Genomic DNA, 27,234 nt, shown 5'->3' on the forward strand with positions numbered 1-27,234 from the left:
AGTGCTGCAGTATTGAGTGCTTGTGAGTTTTGATTTTAAATATTCCCATTTTCTTCCAAATCTTGCCTCTAGATCGATTTTTATACAGAAAAAAGGCATGGGTAGACATGGGAAACAAAGGAGCGCATGTAAGTCTAGATCTTAGTGAATTTCCATTAGTCACAGTGCAGCGCATGACAAGTGAAAGTTGGAATAAACAAAGTTCTTTTTCTTACTTAATTTTTTAAATCATTTTTTACTGTTATTCTATTCAAAGTCCTTAGGTTGTAATTTTTAACCAAATGTATTTATTTGACTTGTCTACTGTAAATATTTGCGTGACGTCTTACTTTTGTAATGAAGCTCTGGAAATCAAGACTATCATGGAAAAATAAAACTCATAAAAAATTTTAATTAGATACACATTTACCTTTCCTTGAATAATGAGAAAATTTTGAGATGCTTACATGGCTGATTTTACTCTCATTCTTATGAAAGGCCCTTGTGAAGGTTGTGCTACTGAGCCCTCAGATGTCCAGCCTGAGTTAAGGACCAGGGTTCTGGTAGGATGGGTAAAACTAGCACCTGTAAGTCTATACCAGTTTCCTTTTAGAAAGCCAAGACCATTTGGGGCAGAATTAGTTACCCTTTACATAGCACTGACTGAAGGCTACTACCAACCAACCGTCGGAAGAGTGACATTATTCTCACTGTGGATATGTCCATCAATTGCCAGTACATAGCTAACACTAATGTGCTTAAGGAAAGTAAGTAGAAAGGCAAAGCTCTTACAAGGGTTCACTTATCTTTATCCACTGAGGCTTACCTCTCTGCGTCTGGAGGCCCAACAACTTTGTTTGATCTTCCAAACCACAGCAGCCACCAGGAGCAAAGAGAGGAAACAACTGTGAGAAAGGAAAGTACCAAATTATTATCCCAGCCCCCAGAATCAGCACCACTCTCAGCCGCATTTCAGGCCAGGCACGGAAACAATCCCCCAGACACCAACCCTGAGCTCCTCTCTGATAAGTAACCACAACCATGTCCAGTGCACAGGAAGCAGAGTGTGACAAGACTCTGAGAAGCTGAGTGTCCTGATCCAGCCTTTCAGACTGTACTGTCCGCAGAAGGTGCCTGGAGAGAGCGCTGACCTCCCATTGCACCTTTAATGGAACAGCCCACCACGGCTTATCCCAAATAAGAAAAATAACAATGCTAACATAATTATGACAAATAATAACATGCTATTTAATCAGAATTAGCAAATGTTCCCTGGTGAAGTCTGAAAATATCAAAAGTTAATTTTAAAGTAACTTTTTAAAAGAGGTTAATGTGGAAGAAATAAGCTTATGTATAATATATTCAATTTCATTTTTACAAAATAAGCACATACATTTTTTGTAAAGTAAAGCGATCAACTTCAAGCTAACAACTTTCTTAAAAGTATCAGTAGAGACTAACTCCTGGAGGTCATGTAACTGCAAATAATTTCAACGTTCTCCCAACTGTAAACCAGGCATTCAATGCTTTGAAAAACTACTATAAGAGCAGTGAACAACTGACTTCTGGTTAAAAGGATTAATGAGCTGAACAAATATACCTCTTAGATAATTGCTTAAGTAATTTTAAAACTGGCATTTTCACTCACTAACTAGTAAAAGGGGTTTGCTACTGAGTATTGTTCTCCAGTGTTATACGTAGACATGAATGCTATCGGCCCATGCCAGCAAGTATCCTTTTGCTGAGCTCTTTCTGCGTTTACAGGATGGGGTCGGCTTCGCAAATGGCAGCCTCAGCGCACCCAAGCACTGACCCTGAGGCGGGCTTCCCAGGCTGGGTGGAGAAAGGCACCCTAAGATGCTAGGATGATTCAACTTTGGCCCTGTCACAAATAGAAACCTCAAGGTTCTGACATCTCACCACTTCCCCAAGATGCACCCCTCGTCCGGTACCCGGACAAAAGATAAGGGGCCCCAGGGTCATCACTCAGTGGAGAGCCTTCAGTTACAGCTACTGATCCTCTTGGCTGTTCTGACACTGCTAGTCCTTCTTGCTTCCTGACAGTCTCTATTTTCCTTGTTAGTGATACTTTGCCGGGCCAGGTCCTGTTCTAGGCTCATGGAGTACATCGATGAACACAATAAAAGCCCACTGTTCCCACGCTGGGAGTTAACATTCCAGCAGGTGGAGACAAACAGTAAACACATAAAAAAACCAATATAAAAGAGCATGTTAGAAGGTAGTAAATGCTACAGAAGGGAAAAGGTGATAAGTGTAAGGGGATTCAGAGTACCAGTGGCATTCTAAAGCAGAACAGTCCCACGGACCTTACTTCCTGAGAAGGTGACGTGGGAGCAGACTTAGAGGTGTGGGAGGTGGAGCCATCAGCACATAGATGGTTTTGGAAGTAATTAAATATGGATGAGGCCACCACAAAGGGATTAAACTCAAATACCTAAGAATGTCCAGGGATACCCCAACTGTGGGGTCCATAAGCATGGCCTTCCCCCTCCGATGACTGAGGGCAGGTCAGATGGCCACTGGCCATAAGGAATGTGTATTGTTTTGGGAATGGATTGTAACTCCCTCCTTATCTCCTTTTGGGAGCGCTTCTTGTCCTGTGACTGCTTCTTGATCCTTTTACACACTGAGGTAATGTAGTTTAGAGTCACATGTAGGACATGTGCCACCTTTGTCTGGGACCCCTTATAAGAAGCCTCAGAACGAAAGAGGAGCGGTCTCTCTCTCCCCGACCTGCAGCATTGGTACCTCCCTGAAACGTGCGTAATAAACAGCACGTCCACACCTGCTAGTTCTCCGGTGGTTTTGTTGGAATACCATGAACACCTCAGCAGCTCCCCATTTTGGGTCTGGACTCCTCTACTACACCAACATTGAAAATTTAGGGAAGACAAAAAGAAGCAATAAAGGAGTCTGAGAAGAGTAACCTCAGTCTTTTTTGGTTTCCACGCATAACCCCACTTGTTGTTGTTTTTATTCTAACAGATAAACACAAGGAGGCAGCAAATCCACATGGAGGACATGAAGCCAATGAGGGATAGCTTCTCAGCTGGACAAGACCCTGTTGCTGAAGCTGAGGACAGGGCTGGCCTCAGAGGTGAGGACCCTAGTGTCACCCAGAGGCTTCTCTTGGAACTACCCTCTCAATACAAGGCTCAGAAGGTCCCCTCCTCTCCTAGGCCTGGGTGGGGCTTCTGTCTTCAAAGCAGACCAGCTGAAAATATCAACACATTTTTTAGATGTGTTGTTTCATCTTTTCTATCTGTTCCACCTGTTTCATCTTTTAGAAGGGACACAAACAGCATATCAACAGATCTTCTAGGGTAATACAACAATGAAGAACATACTAGTTATTTCAATAAAGGTGGCGCTTGCCAATACTCCTCCCTTCTTTTTCCCCTACCACTACCTTGGCTACAGGTAGGGCTGTGACTTGGTGTTCATCCTACTACAGTCCCTCTTATCTATGTTCCCTATATTTTTCAATACAAACATAGTTTTTTAAAAGTATCATGAAAAATTTCAAATATACACAGAAACAGACAACAATCTGGCTTATTCCTATATGCTCATTATTTAACCTTGACAATCATTAACATTTTGTCAATGTCATTCAACGATCATTCTTGAAGTATTTCTTTCAAGCCCTGGCTGGTGTGGCTCAGTTGGTTGGAGCGTCATCCTGTAATTGAAAGGTTGCAGATTCGATTCCCAGGCAGGGCACATACCTAGGCTCTGGGTTTGATACCCGGTCCAGGTACATATGATTCCTGGTTCGGGTACATACAATTCTTGGTCTGGGCATGTATGGGAGGCAACCAAATTGATGCTTCTCTTTTGCATTTATGTTGCCTTCTCTCCCTTTCTCTCTAAAAGCAATGAGAAAATGTCCTCTGATGAGGATTGAAAAAAAAAAAGTATTTCTTTCAATACTAAGACACTGACCCAGGCTAAGGATCCTTTACTTTCTGTCAGCTCCGTACCTAAGGAGAAACCAAGAATCCTTGAGCCTTTTCATTCTAAACCTGTTCCTGTCTATCAGAGGCTTGTATTTTTCTGAGATGTTAAAAATCCATGCCTTAAGTCTAGATCTTTCTTTCCGCATCTTTGTGTCTTTTGAAAACTCACAATTTGTCTTAAAACTCAGAGATATAGACATCTGTTTATTTCTCACCAGCTTAACTATCTATAATTGTGGAGCCTGAACTTTCCTTCCAGAGGCTGAGGCCATTAAAGAATGGTCTTCTTAAAACATAGGCAGTACGTTCTCTGACATCTCTCTTAGCAATATTTTTTCTGATATATCTCCATGGGCAAGGAAAACAAAAGAAAAAATAAACAAATAGGATCACATCAAACTAAAAAGTTTTTGCACAGCAAAGAAAAACAACAAAATGAAAAGACAACCTTCTGAATGAAGATATTCACCAATAATACATCCTATAAGGGGTTAATAACCAAAATTTATAAGCGCTCATACAACACACACACACACACACACACACATACACACACACACACACGCACACAAATCCACTTAAAAACGGGCAGAGGGCCTGACATACAAATGGCCAAGAGACGTGTAAAAGATATTCAATATTACTAATCATCAGAGAAAAGCAAATTAAAACCACAATGAGACATCACCTCACACCTGTCAGAACAGCTATCATCTGTAAGTCAACAAACAACAAGTTGTTGGCGAGGATGTGGAGAAAAGGGAACCCTCATACACTCTTGGTGGGAATGCAGACTGGTGCAGCCACTATGGAAAACAGTATGGAAGGTCATCAAAAAATTAAAAATGAAACTGCCTTATGAACCAGCAATTCTACTTTTGGGTATATATCCAAAGAAACCCAGAATACTAATTTGAAAAGATATATGCACCCCTATGTTCATTGCAGCATTATTTACAATAGCCAAGCTATGGAAGCAACCCAAGTGCCATCAATAGATGAATGGATAAAAACATCGTAGTACATATATACAATGGAATATTACTTGGCCATAAAAAAGAATGAAATCATACCATTTGCGACAACATGGATGGAACTTGAGAGTATTATGCTAAGTGAAATAAGTCAGACAGAGAAAGACAAATATCGTGTGATTTCACTTATGTGTGTAATCTTAAGGACAAAATAAACAAACCAAACGGACTCATAGATGCAGTGAACAAACTGATGGTTGCCAGAGGGGAGGGGGACTGGGGGGCTGGGTAAAAAAAGTGAAAGGATTAAGAACTACAAATTGGTAGTTACAAAACAGTCACAGGGATGTCAAGTACTTGGCTACAGGTAGGGACTACAGTCAGTAATATTGTAATAACTATGTATGGTGTCAGGTGGGTACTTGAATTATCAGGGGCATCACTTTGTAAATTATATAACTGTCCAACCACTATGCTATACACCTGAGATTAATATAAAATAATGTTGAATGTCAACTGTAATTGGGAAAAAAAAAGAACAGCTTTCTTTTCCTGTGCTTACAAGTGTAGCCTTCCTCAAACTACATATGCATTTCTTGGCTCTGTCTTGACCGCCCAGACAGCCTGAACTAAGAGACATTGCTGCTTCTTCCCAAGTTCCTGTGATTTACGCTTCACCATTCTGGTCACAATTAGGTTGAGAGTGGCAGGATCCCACATCACTTCTATCTTCCAGAAAATGAAATGGTCAACAAGTCATGGATTTGCCAAATGTCTGCTGTCAATCTGGCAAGAGTCTCAGTAGCAATTCAGATAATTAAGTTTTATGAAAACGTACCATGTCTACATTAGGAATTCCTATTACATTCTTTCCTTTTGGCTGGCTGGCATGACATCACCTGTTTTTCCTTTTTATCTTCACTCATATGCTGCCCTCTAAGGCAACGCTAACCCCAACCACACAGATTTTCAGTGTCAGTCTGTCTCTCCTCTTACTTATAATAGTCATGATCCTCAAAACACTAGCACATCACTCCCAGATACAAAGCCCTTTCATATACATTACTCATTTGATACTCAGAGCAAGCAAGCGAATGGGTCTTATCTCCCTCTTTATACACAAGGCTCCTACTCGAGTCTGGAGAAGCACTCATTAAGACACAAACAGGCCTTAATAAATTTGTCAAAATCTACTTTCTTTCCCTGTGCTCGAGTCTGGAAGTACTTTTTCCAACTTCCCTCACACTGATTTCATTTAAATCACTGAGCACCCCCCACTTCCCCGCTTTGCTACAACTATAATTCTCTTTTCTGTATTATATGAGCTTGTTCTTCAGAGTGCTGAGGATTATCTGGATTCCCTTCCTCCTCCTCTTACATTTCATATAAATCCTTTTGGACCTTGTTAACTTACTCTGGGAAAATATTTTCTTCTTCATGCTCACAAAAAGGACTCTTCCCATAGCTAAAAGCTCACTATTTCTAGTTCTTAAAACGAAATCCAGAAAAACCGTAGTTCTGGATTCTTCCCCAAAGGTCTCATCTTCAAAAGAGAGAAGTGATGAAAACACTATCTGTAACCCCTCAAGACGCTCCCTGATCAATGCTGATGGTGTCTATCAGTCTCCCACTGATCAGCAGAAATGACTGCTTCTCACTGGGTTGGTACTTGGCAGCAGGGCCATCTCATGAACAGACCTGCTGACTGGACCTACTGAGTTAGCACAGCCTCTGCAGAAATACGAGCCTTCAACCAGCACTGCTAGCTTTTCTCCCTCACAGAGGCTGGTATCTATGGTTCCTCATAACTATACTTTTCAAAGTCTGGTTTACTTTCCACATATATTTGAGCCCATGTGTTATATATTGATAGGTGTGTGTATAGCGGTGAATGAAAGAGATAGTATCCTGCTCTGTTGAAGCTCAGAGTCTAACTGTGGACACAGATATTAAGCAAGTAAAAAATTATGAGAAGTACCATGATGGAAAATAATACAGTTTATGGGAAAGAAGAAGGGCAAACAATTTAGTTTTGGGGTTCCAGGAGAGAATCTTGCAGGAAGTGACGCAGTCACGATTTGAAGGATGAATATGGTATAACTAGAAACAACCCAAATGTCCATCAAGAGGTTAATGGATAGCAAATTGGGGTTTATCTTTACATACACTATTACTCAGCATTAATAAGGAATGAATTATATTTTTATTTTGATTTAAAAACTTCAAAAAATGTTTACTAGTTTTTTGTAAGGAGCAATTTATACAATTCACAAGGGTATAATAAAAGAAATGACAGGCTTTCTGAGTCTGAAAGAACTGCTTTTTATGTCATATCTATTGAGATGTAACTCAGTGGCATCTTTTATATGCTAGTGATGATTCAAGAGAGAAAGCGACCCAAACAACAGCTTCAGGATGGAGGCTGGTTGCCAGAAAAAACAATCATGTGATTTGGGCATTAGAATCTCAGGGGAAGGGAGGGGGCAGAAGACTGAGTTCAATCACTAAAGACCGGTGATTTCATCAATCATGCCTACGTAATGAAACCTTGTAGAACAAAATGCAGAATGAGAAGGTCGGGGGACTTGTGGGTTGGTGAACACGCTGACAGCTGAGAGGCTGTCATGCCCACAGAGGCCATGGAAGCTCTGTATTCTCCTCCTACCCCCATATCTTGCCTATACATCTCTTGCATTTGGCTGTTCCTGAGTTGTATTCCTTGTAATAAAATTGAAATTTTAAGTATAGTGCTTTCCTGAGTACTATAAATGATTCTAGAAAACTGTCGAATTGAAGGGGAGAGTTCACTGGCCACCCCCCCCCCCAAATTTGTAGTTCACATATGAAGTGGGGCAGTTTTGTCACACTGAGTCCTTCCCCCAGGGGGTCTGTGCTAACTCCAGAGTGTCAGAACCAAAATGAATTGTAGGACACCCAGACTGTGTCAGAATATTGGTTGCTATTGGGAAAAACCAACCAATGAATAAAAGTATACAGGTGAAAGATTAAAGTAGTATGTTCTAGAAAGAAGGAAAAACATGCATATGATGTGATGTGGGAAAGAGCTTGGTGCTTTTGAAGAAATAGAAGGTGACAATGCGGTAGGAACAAAGAGGAGTAGCATAAAATGAGTATGGAGAAGCCCTGGCCAATGTGGCTTGGTTGATTTGGTATCATCCCACAGACCAAAGGTTGCAGATTCGATTCCCAGTCAGGGCACGTGCCTTGGTTGTGGGTTCAGGCCCTGGTGGGGCGCATATGAGAGGCAACCAACAGATGTTTCTCTCAAATCAATGCTTCTCTCCTTCACTTTCTTCCTCCCTTCCCCCTTCTCCCTCCCTTCCCCTTTCTCTAGACCCTCTCTCTCTAAAAGCAATGAGGACAGGATAGGATAGGATAGGATAGGATAGGATAGGATCCTTGGGTGAGGACAGGAAAAGGAAAGTAAAATGAATATGGAGAGAAACCTGTTTATTTCATTAATTTAAAAAGAATCTTCACCTGAGGATATGTTTATTGATTTTAGAGAGTGAGGAAGGATGAGAGAGAAATAGAGAAATATATATAGAGAGAAACATCCATCAGCTGTCTCCTGTACGTGCTCCAATCGGGGATAGACCTTGCAACCCAGGTATGTGCCCTGACCAGGAATCAAACCCACAACCTCTGGAGTACAGGACACTCCAATCAACTGAGCCACCCAGCCAGTGTCTTTGGTGTTTATTTTAGATACAATGGGAAGCCACTGGCTATAAATAGACAGACCCAAACTAAACCATGATTTTAAAGGTCTCCTCTGGACTTTTTGTGGATTGTAGAAGGGCCAACATCAACTAAAATAGGTGAGACTGTGATGGTCAGGGCTAGTGTCGGAGTGGAGGTGGAGCAGACTGAAGCTGTAAGTGCTAGAGTATGGTGACGAAGTGCCTTTTGGATGTAAAGGGAGAGCAGGGTCTTGGAACTGGCAACATAACATTGCAATCAGTGATGTAGAGAAGACTGGAGGAAGGATCAGAAAGTTCACTTCTGGGCCTGTTATGCTAAGGATGGAGATGGGAGAGCTCAGTCAGAGAATACAAAGCGGGAAGATGCCCAGGGTCACACTCTGGAAGAATATCAACAGTGAGAGGTTAAACAGAAAAGGCTGTTCAGGAAGGGAGGCCAAGAAGGAGTGGCCTCAGGGCAAGCAAAGTCTCACAGATGGGTGGTCAGTTTGATACCTTTAAATTTGGCACGAGGGATGTGCTAGTTGCCCTCGATGACAACAATTCAGTTGGGACATGGGGATAGAAGAGGGATTGGAAAGGGCTGAAAAGTAAAAAAAAGGGGGCTCCAAGGCCAGAGCCAATGGGTATGAGAAAGAAGGGGGCTCTGAGAAAGTATCAGAGTGCTGGGGGAGTAGCATTCAGAGTGGCCACACGAGATGGCTTCCTCCTATTTTCTTTTGCCTGTGCTAAGCAATGGAAGACAGCGGCTAAGGCAGAGCTCTGGTCCTGAGGCCAAAGAGACCATTCAGAAGACAAACTATGAGTATATCCCACCCCTACTCCACACTCACTGGAAGCTGTGACAGACAGAAACAGCATTCACGCAGAGGCAAATGTGGCATCTTCAACACAACCAAAAACCAGACATTTGGAGGAAAACCAACAGTGTGAAAGAGAGGAACCAAATAACAAATAAAACAAAAAAACCCCAAACAGCTGAGGAGACAGTTATTAACAGTACGAAGACTTAAAAATAAAATATTATCAATCTCACAAATGAATATGAAAGGAAACTGCATGCACAAAATCAAAGCAGGTTATAAGGAAAATGTATTAGAAATAAAATGCACTAAAAACATTAAAGATATATCAGAAATAAAATACACTAAACACATTAAAAAACTCATTAGATGGAGTCAACAGAAGAAATGAATTCAACTTTGGATGAAATTAACAAGCTAGAAAATGCTGCTGAGGGCAACAAGAAGCTGAGAAAGAAAATCAGAGTTCAGTGAAGAAATATAGAGCACAGATCCAGAATCTCCCTCATTCATCTAACAGAATTCCAGAATTCAAGCAAACAGAATTAGAGAGGAAGTAATAAAAGAAATAGAAGACAATGTTATAAAACTCAACACTCTAGTCTTCAAACTGAAAGGGTCCCCAACAAGTACCAAATTCTTTCTCAGGTGTTTTCTGAATCACTCTAGGATATAGTTCCAGCCAACAACATCCAACAAAGGGGACGAGAGATCCATAAAATGGTGCAAGAAAAAAACGATAAAACTTACAAAAACAGTTCTCATATAATGTAAAGTAATTACAATCTAGAATTTAAATCCCGGAAAACCACTACCTAGGTGTTCACTGGATGGTTGTGGGGAATAATTATGGGGCTCTCTCAGAGACCTACGGCAGCCAGCTCCTGTAGGAACTGGAATCATGAAGCTGCCAGGAACTGAGGCCATGGTCACATCTCTCAGTGGTTACACAGTCTTCCTTCCCATATGACCTCCTGTGCTTTAGTTTGCATGGGTGGGTGTACAGTACCCAGCCCCTAAATTCACACGACTTGCCGCTAATTTAAGATTTCTCAATGCCAACTGAACATAAGAATCAACAGAGCCTTTAAACAGTAGAATGATCAGGTCCCATGCCAGATCAATGACATCAGCATCTCTGGGTGAGGGTCCCAGGCTGCTGCTGCTGCTGCTTTTTCTTTTTTTTAAAGCTTCCCAGGCAGTTCTAAGGTATAGCCATGGCCAAGAATTCATGAGATAGGTGTTTCAGACTGCCAGAATCCAATTTAAAACTCGTAGGAGAGGCCTCTAATTGGCCCTGTTCATCTCTGCATGTCAAATTGTATGTTCGCCTGTTTACGGTCTGCCCTTAAGCTCTAAATTTTTAAATACCTGCATTAATGGGTGATGAAGTACTACAACGAAAACATGAGTATGGCACAGTCTAAGAAGGGGTGACCTCTGGGGTAAATGTGCCAGGAGAAGACTTCACAGAATAGAAAAACCAGTTGTGTTTTGAAGGAGTAAGAATATGACAGGTCAGTGGCCAGGAGGTACCTTCAGGCAAATATATGTTATAGAACAATATAGGTCAACCTATTTTATAAACCAAAGAATCAGAAAAACCAGTATTTATGTGCAGTGTATATACAGAAAGAAAAACTTTGAAAATATAAACACCAAATTACTAACAGTGGTAATTTCTAAAAGGTAGAATTAGGGAAAGTTTGAATTTTTACTTTATTTTATAAGAATTCTTGTTCTTCTATTGAGTATTCAAAAAACCAAACAAAAATTTCTTGTTTTCATGCTGATATTCAACTTTAAAAAGTCAGTGTAAATATTTAATATTTTTGCTTTAAATTATTTGGATTAGTTTAGTATTATTTCCTCATATCTTTTTACGTTGTCCCTATAAACTTTTCCCCTTTGTATTCTCTTTATCCCTGTTTAATAGAAATTTAGTATGAGCTACATATGTAACTTTTTATGTCCTAGTAGTCACATTAAAAAAGCAAGAAGAAACAGGTAAAATTAATTTTAGTAACATAGCTTTATTTAAACTCAAGATATCAAAAACATCATTTGAACATGTGACCAATATAAAAATTATTGAGGTATTTTACATTCTTGTTTTCTACTAAGTCATTAAAATCTAGTGTGCACTTTATACTTATAAAAACTTCTCAATTTGAAAAAAAGACCTCAATTTGAACACTAAATTTTTATCAGGAAATATCTGATCTGTATTTAGATTTCATAAAATTCACATTTTGAAAAAGTAGATTCACATATGCAGGTTTTTCTGAACATATTTAAAATTTTTCTGATAAATGAATCAAGCATCAGTTTTTAAACTATATTTAAATTAGTGAAAATTAAAATGAAAAATTCAGTTTCTCAGTTGCACTAGCTGCATTTCAAGCACTCAGGAGCTATATGTGACTAGTGGCCATTAAGTCTGTACTGATCTTTTAGTTTTTTGGTTGCTACTACCTACTTTTATTTCCATTTAATTTTTCATCACTTAAAACAAATTAGAAATTTTTAAACTTTAACTGTTTCTTTGGTTATGTTCCACTGGTCAATCTGGTTTCTGCCAGTGCCACACGGACCACTGCAGCTCCACAAAACGCTCATCCTCTGGGGGGGGGGGGGGAGCTGCTGTCTCCCCAGCCTCCCAGATCCTTTTCCTTGGTTATTCTTTCTTGATCTAGATACGTTATAATTTTGACCAATTACACTTCTCAAAGTAGCACAGACCTAGGTAAATTTCATTTTTTGTTGGTGAAATATCCCCCCACTGATATCCTAAATGTGTGCTTTTATTAGAATTCTCATCTCTCTTTGAAATTGGAAAGATGCAACGAGTTGCTTCTCGATGGAGGTATCATCATCCAGAAACTAACTAAAGGCTACGCAGAATGCTGGGCTCTAACACTCTGGGGAACAAAATGCATTAGGAACTGAATTTTAAAAATTATTACAAGTGAGATTTTATATTTAAAAAGGCAACTTGATAATCTGAAAACTCTTTCTCAGTCTCATCAGTTTATAGCAGGTGAAATGAGTCCATCAGGCTGTGGACTGATTCTTGACACGAGGCCATCTGCTCCTCAGCATCACTCAGGGAGTGATTTCTCATTTTATGGTAGCAAGGGGAGGGCACCCAATGGCTTTCTATGAGAAATACAACTGTATGATTTTCATGCCAGCATCTGCCCTTACTGCAAAAGATGTACGCTTCTGAACAACATAGAACTGACCTTTAAATATTGCCGTGTCTAGCAACTTTGTTGAATTCACTTATTCTAATAATTCATATCTCTAGATTTTAAAAAATTTCTATGAATATAATCATGTTGTAAGTAATGATAATTTTTCTTTTCCAATTCTTTTAAAAATATTTTATTGATTATGCTATTAGTTGTCCCACTTTTTTCCCCTTTGCCCCCCTCCACCTGGTACCCCCCACTCCCTCCAGCAATACCCAGCTTAATTCATGTCTATGGAAGTTCTTTGGCTACTCCATTTCCTATTCTGTTCTTAACACCTCCCTCTTTATTCTGTACCTGCCAATTTGTACTTCTTAATCCCTGCACTTTTTCCCCTATACTCCCCCTTCCCTTATTTCATCAGATAGATTTAAAGAAGTTTCTATGGTTAGGATTCCTGAGATTTTTAAATGAATGATAGTAAATCTTATCAAATGCTTTCTTCTCTCATTGACCAAGATGATATTATTTCCCTCCTTTATGCAATTAATGTGAATTACACTGATTTTCTGATGCTAAGTCAACCTCCAAATTCCTGGAATAAACCCAACTGGATCATGATACAGATGTCTTTTTATATTATTGGTAGATTTTTGCTTCCTCCTTCATGTGACTGGCTTGTAAATTTGTTTCTCATAATATTCTTGTCAGGTTGTGCTAAATTCATAAAATGAACTGGTGAGTATTCTCTCTTCTATTCTCTAGAAGATTTGGTTAATATTGATATTATTTTTTCCTTTAAAGGGTGTTAAGTTACCAATGAAATTACCTAGGCCTAGAGTTATCTTTGTGGGAAATTTTTAAATTACGTATTGTTTTAAAAATAGATAGAGGGCTATTAACATTTCCTGTTTCTTCTGTGTCAGTTTTGGTAAGTTGTGTATAGTTTCTTAATTGTTCCATTCCATCTGTTCCATCTTCAAATTTATTCCCATAAAGTTGTTCATAAAGTACTCTTGTAGAGAAAGAGAAAAGTCTGTAGAATTTCAAGTAATGTTCTCTTTTTTTATTTCTGACATTATTTATACCTTCTCTCTTTTTTTTCTTGATCGATCTTGCCAGGGGTTTATCAACATTATTCTTATTCTTTTCAAAGATCTAACCTATTGTTCTTTCAATCCTCTCTGTGGTACTTCTTCCCTTATATTGCTAATTTTGCTCTATTTATATTCTTTCCTTCTATTTTCTTTAGGTTTAAGTAGCAGTTCTTTTTCTGATTTATTGGAAGTTGTGTTTTTTCTTTTCCAGCCTTTTACAAAGCAGTATTCTTAACCTTAGCTGCATGTTGGAACCAGCTGGGGAGCTATCAAAATACTTGAGCCCCATCCCCAGAGATTCTGATGTAATAACTGGCCTGGGAGGGGGCTCGGGCACAAAAAGTACTGTACCTTCAGTATTTCTGGCATGCAGCTAAGCTGGAGAAGCACAGCCTTTAAGATACACCCTCTACATACACCTTTAACTGCATCATACAAGCTCTCATATTTCCTTTATTCATTAGTTCAAATCATTTTTAAAATTTCAGTTGTGATTTAATTAATATACATTTTAAAACGAGCGAATGCAATACACAGTTTTAGAAGTCAGGTAAATACTAGTTACCTTTGGGGAAGATGGGGGTTGTAATTGATGGAAATACAGGGAGCTTCTAGGGTACTAATATTATATCTTTTGTCCTGGGAAGTAGTTATATAAGTATGTTCAATCTGTGATCATTCATTGAGCTAGACACTTATGATTTGTGTTTCTGTAATTTTGTATTATACTTCAATATAATTTTCTAAGGTGAAATTACCTGAAGATTCCATACAAGGGGTGGAAATTTTAATGGCATTAGCCTTTTTATTAGTAATACTGGAAGACAAAAGCAGCAGCATAATGCCTTCCAAATTCTAATGGAAAATCATATCCAACCTAGAATTTCATATTCAATCTTTCAGTTAACTGTGAGGGTAAAATTAAGATTTTTTTCAGACAGGAAGGTTACAGAAAAGTTACCTCCCCTGCACCTTTTCTCAGAAACCTCCTGGAGAATGTTCCCCAGTAAAAGGAGGGAGTAAATAGGGAAATGAAGACATAAGATCTGGGAAACAGATTTCAATGTAAGAGGAAGGCAAAAGAAACTCTCAAGATGACAGCTGTACTTCAGGCTTCAAGAAGTAGTGCACTTAGGAGCAGCAGCAGGCTGAAGGGTTCCAGGGTAGACATCTCCAAGAGAAACTAAAATCAGCAGAGTACCTGCTTGGGTTTGACCAAACTGAGAGATTTTTCATTTCTGTTAGAGTACAGGATGAGTCAGAGGTAGCTACATAGGAAAGAATTAAAAAAAAAAAAAAAAAAAAAACCCACAAAATATTTAGCAAATGTTACATTTAGAAGAAGCAAAGAGTGATTCCCCATCCAAAAACTGGGGAAGTATAATCATAGTTCAATTCAGCTGTGAATAGGAATTTTATGGTCATAATAACATAAACAGGGATGACTGATTTAGCTAAGCATTGTGATGTAACCATATTAAATGAATGAGAGGAAGGGGATTTTATATGTTCTTGTGGTGTGGGGGAGTTTTTGGGTGAGGTAACATAAAATAATAAATCCTCATCTTCTACATCAAAAGATAACTGAGCTGAAAAATCAAGAAACAGTCTAAGCCTGGATAAGTAAAAATAGCTAAAACCATTTAAATTGGAGAGAAGGGAGGGGTGAGAAGGTGGGGGCAGGACGCTGCTGTTTTCTCTTATTAGTACTGTAGCACTTGTCTTGTCCAATATGTGTATACGGTATTTTCATAAAAATGAAATTAAACTGGAAAAAGAAACAATAAAAATATCCGAAGGACTTAACAAGTCATTTTAGCTTTAAAAATCTAGATAATCACCTGAATCACTTCTTGAACAGGAAGTATATATGTAGCAATCACCAGTAATTATTATTGTTTCAACCCCAAATTCTCCCCATATGAAGAGTCACATAATCTACATTTTAGAAGAGGGTACATGAAAAGCTACCTCAGAAAAGCCAGACCATACAAAGCAAATGTTTTCATTTTATCAGATGAAGCTGAATTTATACTATTGTTACTAACATGTAACTTTTCAGGAACATAAATACAATTAGTTTGATCTGTTGTGCAAACTCAGAATATTCATTTATCTTTTATGAGCAGATAATTGATAGAATTAAGTGCCTGAATCAAGAGAACAGATATACTTTGTATGAGTGAAATTACCTGAAGAAAGTCACAAAGAACTGTACCAGGTCCATAAAATTGCTGTGCTGGGAGAAGGCAATCTGGGACAGAAAAAACAGATAGTGTGATTAGGTAGGTTACAAAATAGCATCATTAACTCAGTCTTCTTGACTCAATAGTTAAGATGAACATATACTTTTATTTTAAAGAGATTAATGTAATTTTTTTTTCACTTGAGGAACAGTGCCCCATCCCTTAAGAATTTCTTTTCTTGTTTAATTGCCAACCCAAAAGTAATACAGCAGATTAACCAATAACGTTTCATTCAATGTCTTTCCTTATAATGTTGATGAGGTGGCATGGGAGCTTAACTCTTGTTTGTACCAATTAGCCTGTGCTAAAACTGGTTTCGTTGGATGTTGTTTTGCTTAAAGTCACAGAACCCATCAATGACGTTAAGTGAGGACTTACTATACTGTGAGGCTTCAACAACCTCTTCCAGCCCCACCCCGCTCATGATATTATATCTGAGTTCTTATGCACTGATCTTGAAGACCTCTCAGACTACTGACAGGCAATTGAGTTTGCCTGCTACCTCCTTGGGCTTTTATCTAGACAAAGTACTCTCCTGGTTTGTTTCAAATTAATTCTTGATCTGTGGCGAGGTGGGCAGCCCCTCACCTTGTGCCCTTCATTACTTTGACATTTATGTGCTCAGTGTGTACTCACTTCAAGATAATGTCTTTTTTTAAAACCATATCTCAAATTTTACCATATTGAATATCACCTGACAATCAACATCAGTTGGAACTTATAGAATTGCATTTTACAGTTAATAGTCTTTATACCAAGAATATAAAAATCCCTAGTGTAGTTAATCAAAACCACTGAGAGGCATTATTCTGTTACTATTAAGAAAAAACACTGCCAACTAAACTATGAAAAAATGCTTTTAAAATCATTGACCGTAAGATTCATCTTGATTTCAGAGATATTAGAATATGAAAAAATGGTATACTGCTAAGTATGACAATTGTGTCCTTATTATTACCTACAATACATGCAGTACCAGCCAGCTATTATGGTGTATTCCCAGCTTTTTTAGGGGAAAATAGCTCTCCTTGGAGAGACAATGATACTGTAGATGAAACAATTACTGAGTAAGGTAGTGAGTGTTCCAGGACAGACAAGTATGACAATCAGAGAAGCAAGCAATTTTTCCTATTCCTACCCAACCCTCTACCTTTGTCAGGAAGCAACTCTGCCCAGTGGTAATGCAAGAAGTGCCATGCCCAGGCGCCCCCACAGGAACAAGTCAGTGCTGTGCTCTTCTAACAGCCAGACTCACAAGAGGCAGAAGAGGTTTCCTGTTTGCCTTTTTGATGGTCTTATTTTCCTTCTGATATTCCATAAATAAAATTCCAACAGCACCTCTTCAGGCCACAGAATATTATAGGGCACAGATGTCAAAGGTTTTGTATCGTTCCTCTGACTACCATTTATAATCAGAAATACAAAGATAACAGGTTCCGTAGCCTAGACAAGAAACCCATATTCTTTGCTTTTCCTCCATTTATTAAAGTAACGCATCCCAAATAAGAAGATTCCTTGAGAATACGGCTATTGTCCTTACGTAAAAGCATTTTGATAAGATTGGAGAAGGACAATTACATAAACAGTTACTCAGTCTTGCAGGATGAAGATTCCAGGTTATACTTTATTATAAAGAAGGAGAAGGAAACAGACCTAGTCCACTCAATTCTGTGTATAGAGTTTAATCTCTTAAAACATTAGCATGTTTTTCACTTAAAAGAAATCCACAATATGCTTTTAATTATTATGGGATGCCAAAAAGTTTGAATGCCAACGGCACCTTCTGAGGACCTATCAAATGTCCATGTGCCTGCTCCTCAGGGCAGCTCCCCGGTGTTTGGTAAAGCAGGGCCACACCACATTCATGTCCAATCAATTTAAAGTCATAATGAACCTATATAAACTAGCCACCCGTGTGGCTGGTACGTAAGACTCACATTACTCTAAAACAGGTCCTATTCTGCTGAATGTTTATCATCTAAGTCTCCACAGTTACAGAGTTTCCTAAGAAAGCAAGTCATAAAAATGTTTATGACTAGATCAACCACTTAGAAACATTTAGCCCTTCTTAACACCCCACCAACTGTCAGTCTTTATTGATTAATGCTTAATTGATAGGGTGATGAACTTATTGATCAAACTAAGAATTGCTGAGAGTGGAGGCGAGTGCTAATAAAACTTACACTGGGGCAACAAGCATGAGTTGGACAGTCCTTACTGGCTGTCAGAAAATGCAAAATCAATTTTGCAAAAGATCAGAGTTAGTGGAAGTACTATTGGAGAACTGGTTACATAAAACCACTGACAAAGGAGACTGGGCAGAATTATCAACTGAGAAGAATTATGAACAGGGACATAAGCCCTTCCAAGTACTCTGAATAGGATTAAGAGAGGATCTTGGGAAAATTAATGAGGCCCTTGACTATAGTTTTTAAATCATGCTGTGAAGTCAACTGTGAGGAGAAAAACTAATCTCCAAGCACCACTGCGCAACTGGAGCCACAACCCTATCTCCTTACCTCGCTCCATTTTTCTTCAGCCTTTGTATGTACATTTATTTATAGTCTTTTTCTTTCACTAGAAAGAAAGATACATGAGGACAGGAACTTTGTTGCTGATTACTGTATCTTAGTGCCTAAAGTGGTGATGGGCATGTAAGAGGTGCTTAATAAATATTTGCTGAATAAATGAATATGATACTTAGAAAAATAGTGACCTCACCTCCCCCATAACTCAGTAAGATGTAATTGAGTTTTATTTCTTCTAAGAACTGGCTCATGGTTGCAATCATAATTTAAATTTTGTTAACTGTAAAATTAAAATAAACATTTTTTATACTTTTGAGTTTCATTTTTCAAGATAATACCCCAATCAGAGTTTTCTTTCATGATTATTATGAAAATATCAAAATGTGTTTGTGGACTTTTCTGATACTAAAGATAATTAGGATTTCTATCATATAATAAAATCTACTTACTATGAAGAAGAAAATTTCATGATAATTTATAAATTAAACTGCCACTGTCGTTCTTCTCTCTTTCCAAATAGTAGGTATCAGCCTCCACACTCCAGGACATCCAGTGTTTACGTCCCTGTACATTTCCACAACCTGCTGCTGACTCGATTTTCAGCGATACATCTGATTAAGGTATGTTTGCCTGGGCAGGGTGGGGTCTCAGCACGTGTTAAATAAATTCTAAACAAAACAGCTAGCCCCAGGATATGGAGGACCAGCCCTGCCTAAGCACTAATTTTGTGTGTCAATTCCCTTTATTTTTAAAATTTTATGTACACATATGAACGATCTGTATAATATACACTCAATATATAAAGCTTTATATATCTGATAATGTAACCCTTCACAATTACACTAATGTCTTACATAACATCTTAGCATGCATTTATAAATTTTTTTGCACATGCTCCTTTTTCATTCCATTTGATAAAGACAGTAACACATACTGATGTGTAATGAGAGCTCATTTTGCATCTACTACGTGCAATTTACAAAGCAGGTACTCAAAAACTTAATATAGAAGGTTTGAAAAGAGAGAGGGAAGGACCTCTGAACTTTTATCTTCACCAAGAATGATCTTCATTGTTACAAGCATAGAAGACAGGGAAAGAATGGGAAAGGGGGAAAGGCCAGTTGGCTGCCCCATAAGGGGAAGCATTCTTGACTTTGAGGCAGCACCCGTCAGGCTCTGAAAAATCCCAAGGTCTGTGTGTACCAGGCAGATTCTCTGTGCGCTGCTCCCACGGCCCCCTGAGGCCAGCAGCTCCATCAGGGCTCAGCTCCGCCTGGTCTGGGAGCCCACCAAGACTACAGCCCCTCTGCTCCTTGAATCTGTCCGAGAGCCCAGGCTCTGCAGATGCTGAGGATCTCACATCAAGACCAAAAGGGCTGAAATGGACATGGCTGCCATCTGGGTTCCTGGCTTTACCATGCCAGTCTTGCCACATAGTTCTGGACACTGCAAAGCTGGAAGCCAAGAGAGAACTGATTCCTCCCATAAGAACTTAGGCCTGTTTACAAACAGCTTTCCACTCAGGCCTCAGTTGTGCCAGGGATGGAAGATTCTGTCACCACTGGCTGAGCACATTCTAATCTGGGTCTAGTGCTGCCATCTCCTTGAGTTTTGCTATGACATAAAATAACCTTCTTTAAAAAACAAACAAACAAACAAAACCCAAAGTTCTATATGAATCTGTTAGGACCACAGGCTCTGGATTGGATCCCAATGCCCGGCACCTGGCCTCACCACCACCCACCTAACGTTGGTTTGTGCTGGCACAGAAAGTGTATACCCAAGCTCTGGTCAGAGCCTCAAGGCCGGTGAATACCACCAAGCCACTCATTCCTGACATGCAAGCTAACACTCACCATCTGTCTGCTCCCGACCTCCCACCTCAATACTGCTCTGTGCTTTCTTCCCCAAATTTCCTCCCAACCATTCCTTTTCATCATTCTCCAGAATATCCATTCCATTTTATCATGCTCATTAATAATTTACAAAACATTAAGAACTACATACACTTGGCTGAAATACCAACAAGTACCAAAGGGCTAATCATGCGAAGCAATAGTTCCTGCTGTCTCCTCCTCTTTTTAAGGCTTCCCTCCAGAAGCCCCCACGCCCCCTTTAATTAAGATTCTTTTCAGTTCTTCTGAGGGTTACCTTTTTTATCACTAATAAGTTTTTTTTTTTTTTTTAATTGTTACTTTAGCCATGTTAGGCATCACTTACTGACTTCCTGCTACAATAGAAGGTGATTCAGGCCATCCTCCTCTTTCCCCTCTTCCTGTATATCACTGTTTTTAGTGCCTCTCTTAGTGTCTGTGTTGTTATGCTCAGGGTGATGGTGATAAGAGTGATGCCAACAGAGACAGGAAATGGAGAGCACCCTTGGGTACAGGGAAAGGATATGGCTGTTGCCCACAGCTGCAGGAATGAGAGAGAACGCAGCCATGGCTCAATGGACAGTAGCTTCCCAGGCCTCACAGCCAACGAGGAGAAGCCCTCAGGCCTCTGCTGCACCTGGGCTTGGGGGTGAAGTCAGGAGCTCTTGGGGAAGCTCCCTTTGCCATTTTCACCAGCATGAGGTATCCTGGGCTGAGGGAGAAGGAGTTTTGCCCTTGAGCCCTGATTGTTCTAGAGACTGCCCAACAGTGGCCAATAACTGGTAAAACCCTCCTAGTATAATGACATGTGCATCCTCTGAAGTAAACCAGAAGGTCAGTTCTGAGCTCGATCCCAGCTGGCCTAGGCTGCAGGCCTAGCTGAGGTACATTCCTGTAGCTAATTTCAGGAGGGTAAATAATATACTTGGACCTTTATTTCTTGTTCTATCACCTGTATTATCTTTTCTCATTTTTTAACAAAGGAGAATTTATTTATTTTATTTTTAGAGAGAGGGGAAGAGAGGGAGCAGGAGAGGGAGAGAAACATTGATGTGCAAGAGATACATCTATCAGTTGCCCCTTGCACGCCCCCAATGGGGGGCCCACTCACAACCCAGGCATGTGCCCTGACTGGGAATTGAGCTGATGACCCTTTGGTTTGCAAACAGGCACTCAATCCACTGAGCCACACCAGCCAAGGCTCATTTTTTTCTTATAAAAATTTGTAATTTTATAAGAAGTAGAGAGAATAGTGTAATGACCCAGTATGTTTATAACCCAGGTGTAATAAGTACCAGCTCGTGGCCAATCATGTCTCTACCCACCTTCCCTGTGACACTATTTTGAAGCTAATCCCAGACATCCTATCATTTCATTCTTAAGTATTTCAATATAGATAGTATCTCCTAACTACCCTCTCCGTAAAATTAGGAATGTTTGTGTCCTTATCCCTTCCCTTCCTTTTCTTCTACCTCTCAACTTTTGTGACAAAATTCCAACCTAAAGCAATTCAGTCATCTAATGCCACACTGTGTAGCCTGGGATGACAAATTCTTGGTCTCCAACCCCAGCTGGCTCCTTAGCACAGCTCAGCAATCATTCTGACAACATCAGAAAAAGCTGTCAGCACCTTTAAAGAAGTTACAGAAGTTGCAAAAAAGAAAAAGTTTCTGATACCAAACCTAAAGCTCTTGTAGCCTACAACTATGCATCCGTCTAGCATACATCCATAGTGTCTACAACTGATGAACACTATGCTATGGCTCTGAGGACACAGATATAAAACATCTGTTGTCCTTGCCCTTAAGGAAATTTTTGTGTGGTGAAAACTAGGGAACTATGGCTGTGGAGGCACAGATAAAGAAAGGAAGTTGCCGTGGGATATGCCTAAGGTCATCAGAGAAAACCTCCCCTGGGTGTCTACACAAGAATAACACCTGTACCCCACCCCACCCCCAACAGGCCTGGCTCCCACCTACTGCCAGAAGGGCCTTTCAGAAACACTGATCTTTGGTTACTTTTTGGCTCAAAGCACTTTAATGGCTCCTAGTGGTTTTCAGGCTACAATTCAAACCCTGCAGCCAAAACCTCCAGTCTTTTCATGACAGCCGGCGCCTAGCTCTCCAGGGTCTTGCTCACAGGACTATCACTTCAGTTTTGCTGAAGTCCTGGTAGTTCTTGAAAGTGATTTGACACGCCCCTTCCCCATCCAAACACCCTCCCTCCTCAACCTCAAGTTCCTCAGGATTCGGCTCTGATGTTGCTTGCCCCTTCTCACTCAGACTCAGGCAACACAGGACACTCACTCCCTTCTCCTCCCAGCAGCACAGGGGCACTCCAGCCCCACAGCAGCTGTCATAGCTCCTGCTACCCAGTCATGGTTGCTGCTCTGGGCCACAAAGTCTACTGAGCAAATGGATGTTAAAGGAAGCCTAGTGGGTCCTGGCTATGGAGATCACAGGAGAGAGGTCTTCCAGAAATGGAGATTTACCACTTCTAGCCGCAGATGGTGTTCACAGGTGGTGTGGATGAGACTGTCCAGGAAGAAATGGTCCAGGGGAAACCCAAGGGAACAATGTCATTGAAGAGCTAAGAAACAGCCAAAGCCACAGGTCAAAAGCAGAAGAGAGGAGACTTCCAAGAAGAAAGAATAATAAATAATGACCATGATGAAAACCACAAGTTAGTACAAGAATCTTGAACCACTTGAAACAAGGAAAGAATTATACTTATGTAATTTAGTTTTAAATGTATTTCCATGGCTTTCTAATTCTTAAAACCCTTAAGGTACAGATATTGAACGCCAGGAGGTTTATATAAATTATCATCATTATTATATAATAACTACAAACATTAAAAGTGTATCTGACATTATTCATAATAGTCAAAGAATGGAAACAACCTAAGTATCCATCAACAGACGAATAGATAAACAAAATATGGTATATCCACACAAAGGAAAATTATTCAATCTTAGAAAGTAATGAAGTACTAAAATATACTAAATATGAATGAACCTTGAAAACACTGTGCTAAGCGAAGAGGCCAGGCCCAAGGACCACATATTATGTGATTAAATTTATAAGAAATGTCCAGAATAGGCAAATCCAGAGACAAAAAGTAGACTGGTGGTTTCCAGGGGTTGAGGAGGAGGAATGGGAAATGACTGCTAATGGGGATGGGATTTTTTTGTATGTGATGAAAATATTCTAAAATTGATGTGGTCATGGTTGTGCAACTCTGTGAATATATTAAAAACCACTAAACTGTGCACTTTCAATGGGTGAATTGTAGGATATGTGAATTATATCTCAATAAAGCTTTTACTAAAAAAAGTATATCCGAGTCAACAGAAGTTTCATACATCCTTTGCTCAGTATACCAATCCTGTTAGCACCCATAAACATAACTCTAAAATCTAAATGAATGCCTGGTTCTCAATACAAATTCTGTGTTGCCTTCACTTATGAACACTAGCCTCTTACATAAAGTAGCAGATGAAACACCCAGCATGGAGAGGACTTTAATATTAGTTCCACATTACAATAACAACCTCTGTCGCAGAGCCCGTAACAAGCCAGAATCCCAGCTTCGCTACCCACCTCCCCCCTCACACAATGCCTGCCTGTCCATTCTCTGTCTTGAACACCTACTCTCCCAAACTATGGTCCTGGCTAAGCCAGCTGAGTGCCCGCTCACTGCAGAGCACACCTAGGATCACTTTCAGAAAGCAGAGTTGAGGGAGGGGCACTCACTCACAGGATCAGCTGATCAAAAATAGGCACAACTAGCCCCAGCATACCTCCACTCTACTACACACAGGCTCTTTCAGTCTGAGTGCGCGTTTTTAAAAAACTGCATCTACAAAGACTTTTATAGTTAGTTTCAAATTCCCTCAGTTAGCAGTTATAGGTTTTGATCTGTTCCTAATTATGGAAAAGATTCCTGGAATCAGTTCAGAGAGAAGGAACTTGAGTTTAGCGTTACCATTTTTAAAGCAGCAATATTTACACGAATTTCCAAGTAGAGAATTAGATTTCCTCAGTTATTTTGCTTAAAAAAAATGAGAAAGACAGAAAAGTTATTTTGCCTGCACTGAAAGCCATACTGAAATCCAACTGAATGGCCTACACAGCGCCATTCAGACATTCCCTAGCCTCTACATTTTTACTGAATTTGTGCGGTCTCTAACTGTGCATGCGTGTGTTTAAGAGCTAACTGCATCTAGAAAAGCAAAGGCTCTGAGGAAAACAGAACAATAAAGAAACATATAGCTCCCTTTGCTGAGAACATGACTGCATCTCCCTATGGAAAACGAGCTCAGCCCTCCACCCAGCGCACACCCAGACTCCGTCCCAAGTGCAGAGAACCAGCGGCGTGCGAAGACAGCGAGAACACACCATGCTACAGGTCTGGCCACACTGTTTGCAAATACCAAAGAACAAAAAGACACATTTTCAAAAGAGCTTACCTGCTTTTTCAAGGAAAACTTGGCAAACTAAATGGTGAGCACACCATCGTTTATTTTCAGAAGTGCTCCTGAATGCAGCTTTCATAAGGGGATCTTATTCAAGTGAGTGATCCAGCCCAGGTAAAGAGCACCAAAAAATCAGGCAGAAAATCGACATCTGATTCTTAAACTTAAAACTAGTACTTTTTAAAAGTAAGTGTGGGGAAGAGATCCCTCTAGGAGGAAATGCTCTAAAACCATTTCAGTGACTTTCAGAGGGTGGAGCAACAGGGCATTGGGAGGAAAAAAACTAGAGCTCCGCATTGGCAACAGCACGGCTATCTCCAGCACAAAAGCCTGTTTATGTGCACAGAGCCCTCTTTCCAAATGGGAAAGACGTCAGCAGCATTAAGTCAAGATTTTAACTAAGAATCTTAAAAATATTATTTCTTCAGCTATAAGCAACAAAGTCTGAAGTTCAATTGGATTCAGAATATCACAAGGTGTGCCATTATGAAAAAAAAATCTCAACTTAAAACAAGTCAATGAATAATATTTACTAGAGCTCAAATCGAGTATTTTACAAATGTATACTACCTATAATTTGACAGTGTTTCTTAGAAGATGTTACCAAATTGAAATTATATTGACTGGAGCCTAGAGTTCAACCTCTTTGGGGTCAAACAAGTAACCTAAATCCCTGGTTGGCCCTCCACCCCCCGATTCCCACTAGGTTGGTAAGTACACCCTGTATAATCTCCTCCCTTAGAGTGGGGGAGGGCCTGACCTAATATGATGACCCCTTTTGGAAGAGGGTCTAGACATCAGAGTGAGAAGTCAGAGGAAGTTGAAGCTTCAGTAGATTATATCAATTTTTGCTCTAAAATTTTTATTTTCAAATGTTACAGAAATGGAATCATGTAGAATGCCGACTTCTAATTTTCCCCCCACTCAGCAAAATTTCCTTGGGATTTATCCAACTTGCTGTATTAACAGTTTGTTTCCTTTTATTGCTGAGTATTATTCCGTGACATGTATGCTAGCACAATTTATTTAACCATTCACCTGCTGAATAATACTTCGCTTGTTTCCAGTTTGGGGCTATTATGAATAAAGCTGCTAAATACTGCCATGCAGGTGCTATAAATGTTGGTTTACAGATGTCTGTGTGAACATCAATTTTCATTTCTCTGGGATAAATGCTCAGGAATGCAATTGTTGGGTTGTACAGTAAGAGCAAGTTTAATTTTATAAGAAAACACCAAACTATTTTCTAGAGTGGCTGTACCATCTCACTTTCCCACCAGCTAAGTACAACATGATCCAATTTCTCTGCAACCTCTCTAGCATTTGGTGTTATTACTATTTTCAATTTTAGCCATTTTGATAGGTGTATAGTGGTATCTCATTGTGTTTTTAATTTGCATTTCTAAATATTCTAAATAGCTTTTGATGTTAAACATCTTTTCACGTGGTTTTTGACATATGTATATCCCCTTTGATGAAATGCTTCTTCATGTCTTTTGTCCATTTTCTAAATGAACTACTTGTTTTTTAATGCTGAATTTTGAGAATTATTCTTATACTCTAGATACAAGTGCTTTGTTGAAACTATGGTTTGCAAATATTTTCTCCCAGTATATACCCTGTTTATTCATCCCCTTAAACAGCTCTTTCACAGCAGAAAACCTTTGTGTTTTGATGCAGTCCAATTTATCAATTTTTTCTTTTATGGGTCATGTTTTGTTGTCAAGTCTAAAAACCTTTGCCTAGCCTTAAGATGTAAAGATTTTCTCCTACTTTTTCCCAGAAGTTTTATAGCTTTGTTTTATACTTAAATCTGTGATCCACATTGAGTTAATTTTTATGTAAGATGTGAGGTTTAGGTTAAAGTTATTTTTTTTCTTGTTTTTAAGCCCTGGCTGGTGTGGCTCAGTGGATTGAGTGCCAGCCTGTGAACCAAAAGGTCACCATTTCGATTCCGAGTCAGGGAACCTGGGATGTAGGCCAGGTCTCCAACTGGGGGCATGCAAGAGGCAAATGATGGATGTTTCGCTCTCCTTCTCCCTTCCTTCCCCTCTCTCTAAAAATAAAAAGAAAAAAAAAGTTCATTTATTTTTGCCTATAGCTGTCCAATTGTTGTAGTACTATTAGTTGAAAAGGCTATCTTTCCTCCACTGAACTGTCTTTGCACCTATGTAAAAAAATCAGTTGGACAGATTTATGTGGATCTAGTTCAGGCTTTTTTATTCTATTCCATGTCTATGTTGTTGAGTGATCTGAGTCTGTCCTCCACTAATAACCACAATGTTTTGACTAATCGAGCTAAATAGTAGGCTATGACATTGCATACATGGAATCCTTCTACTTCATTCCTTTTAAAA

General features: G+C 39.5%; 1 protein-coding gene across 4 annotated transcripts in view; it reads right to left on the reverse strand.

The window, feature by feature from the left end:
- ATRN (attractin) overlaps positions 1–27,234 on the reverse strand; it is a 147,388-nt gene that overhangs the window by 18,223 nt on the left and 101,931 nt on the right. For 3 of the 4 annotated variants that reach the window (XM_090286101.1, XM_090286102.1, XM_090286104.1), the window contains exons 25-26: positions 15,945–16,006; positions 806–884 (exon numbers count right to left, since the gene is read on the reverse strand). In XM_090286101.1, the coding sequence (XP_090142227.1) occupies positions 806–884; positions 15,945–16,006 (141 nt within the window). Of the gene's footprint in view, positions 1–805; positions 885–12,093; positions 12,621–15,944; positions 16,007–27,234 lie in introns of those variants that run through there. The other variant, XM_090286103.1, reaches the window with a different exon arrangement.

This window comes from Furipterus horrens, unplaced genomic scaffold (assembly GCF_987537825.1).
Source record: "Furipterus horrens unplaced genomic scaffold, mFurHor1.1.pri manual_scaffold_8, whole genome shotgun sequence".
Lineage (NCBI taxonomy): Eukaryota > Metazoa > Chordata > Mammalia > Chiroptera > Furipteridae > Furipterus > Furipterus horrens.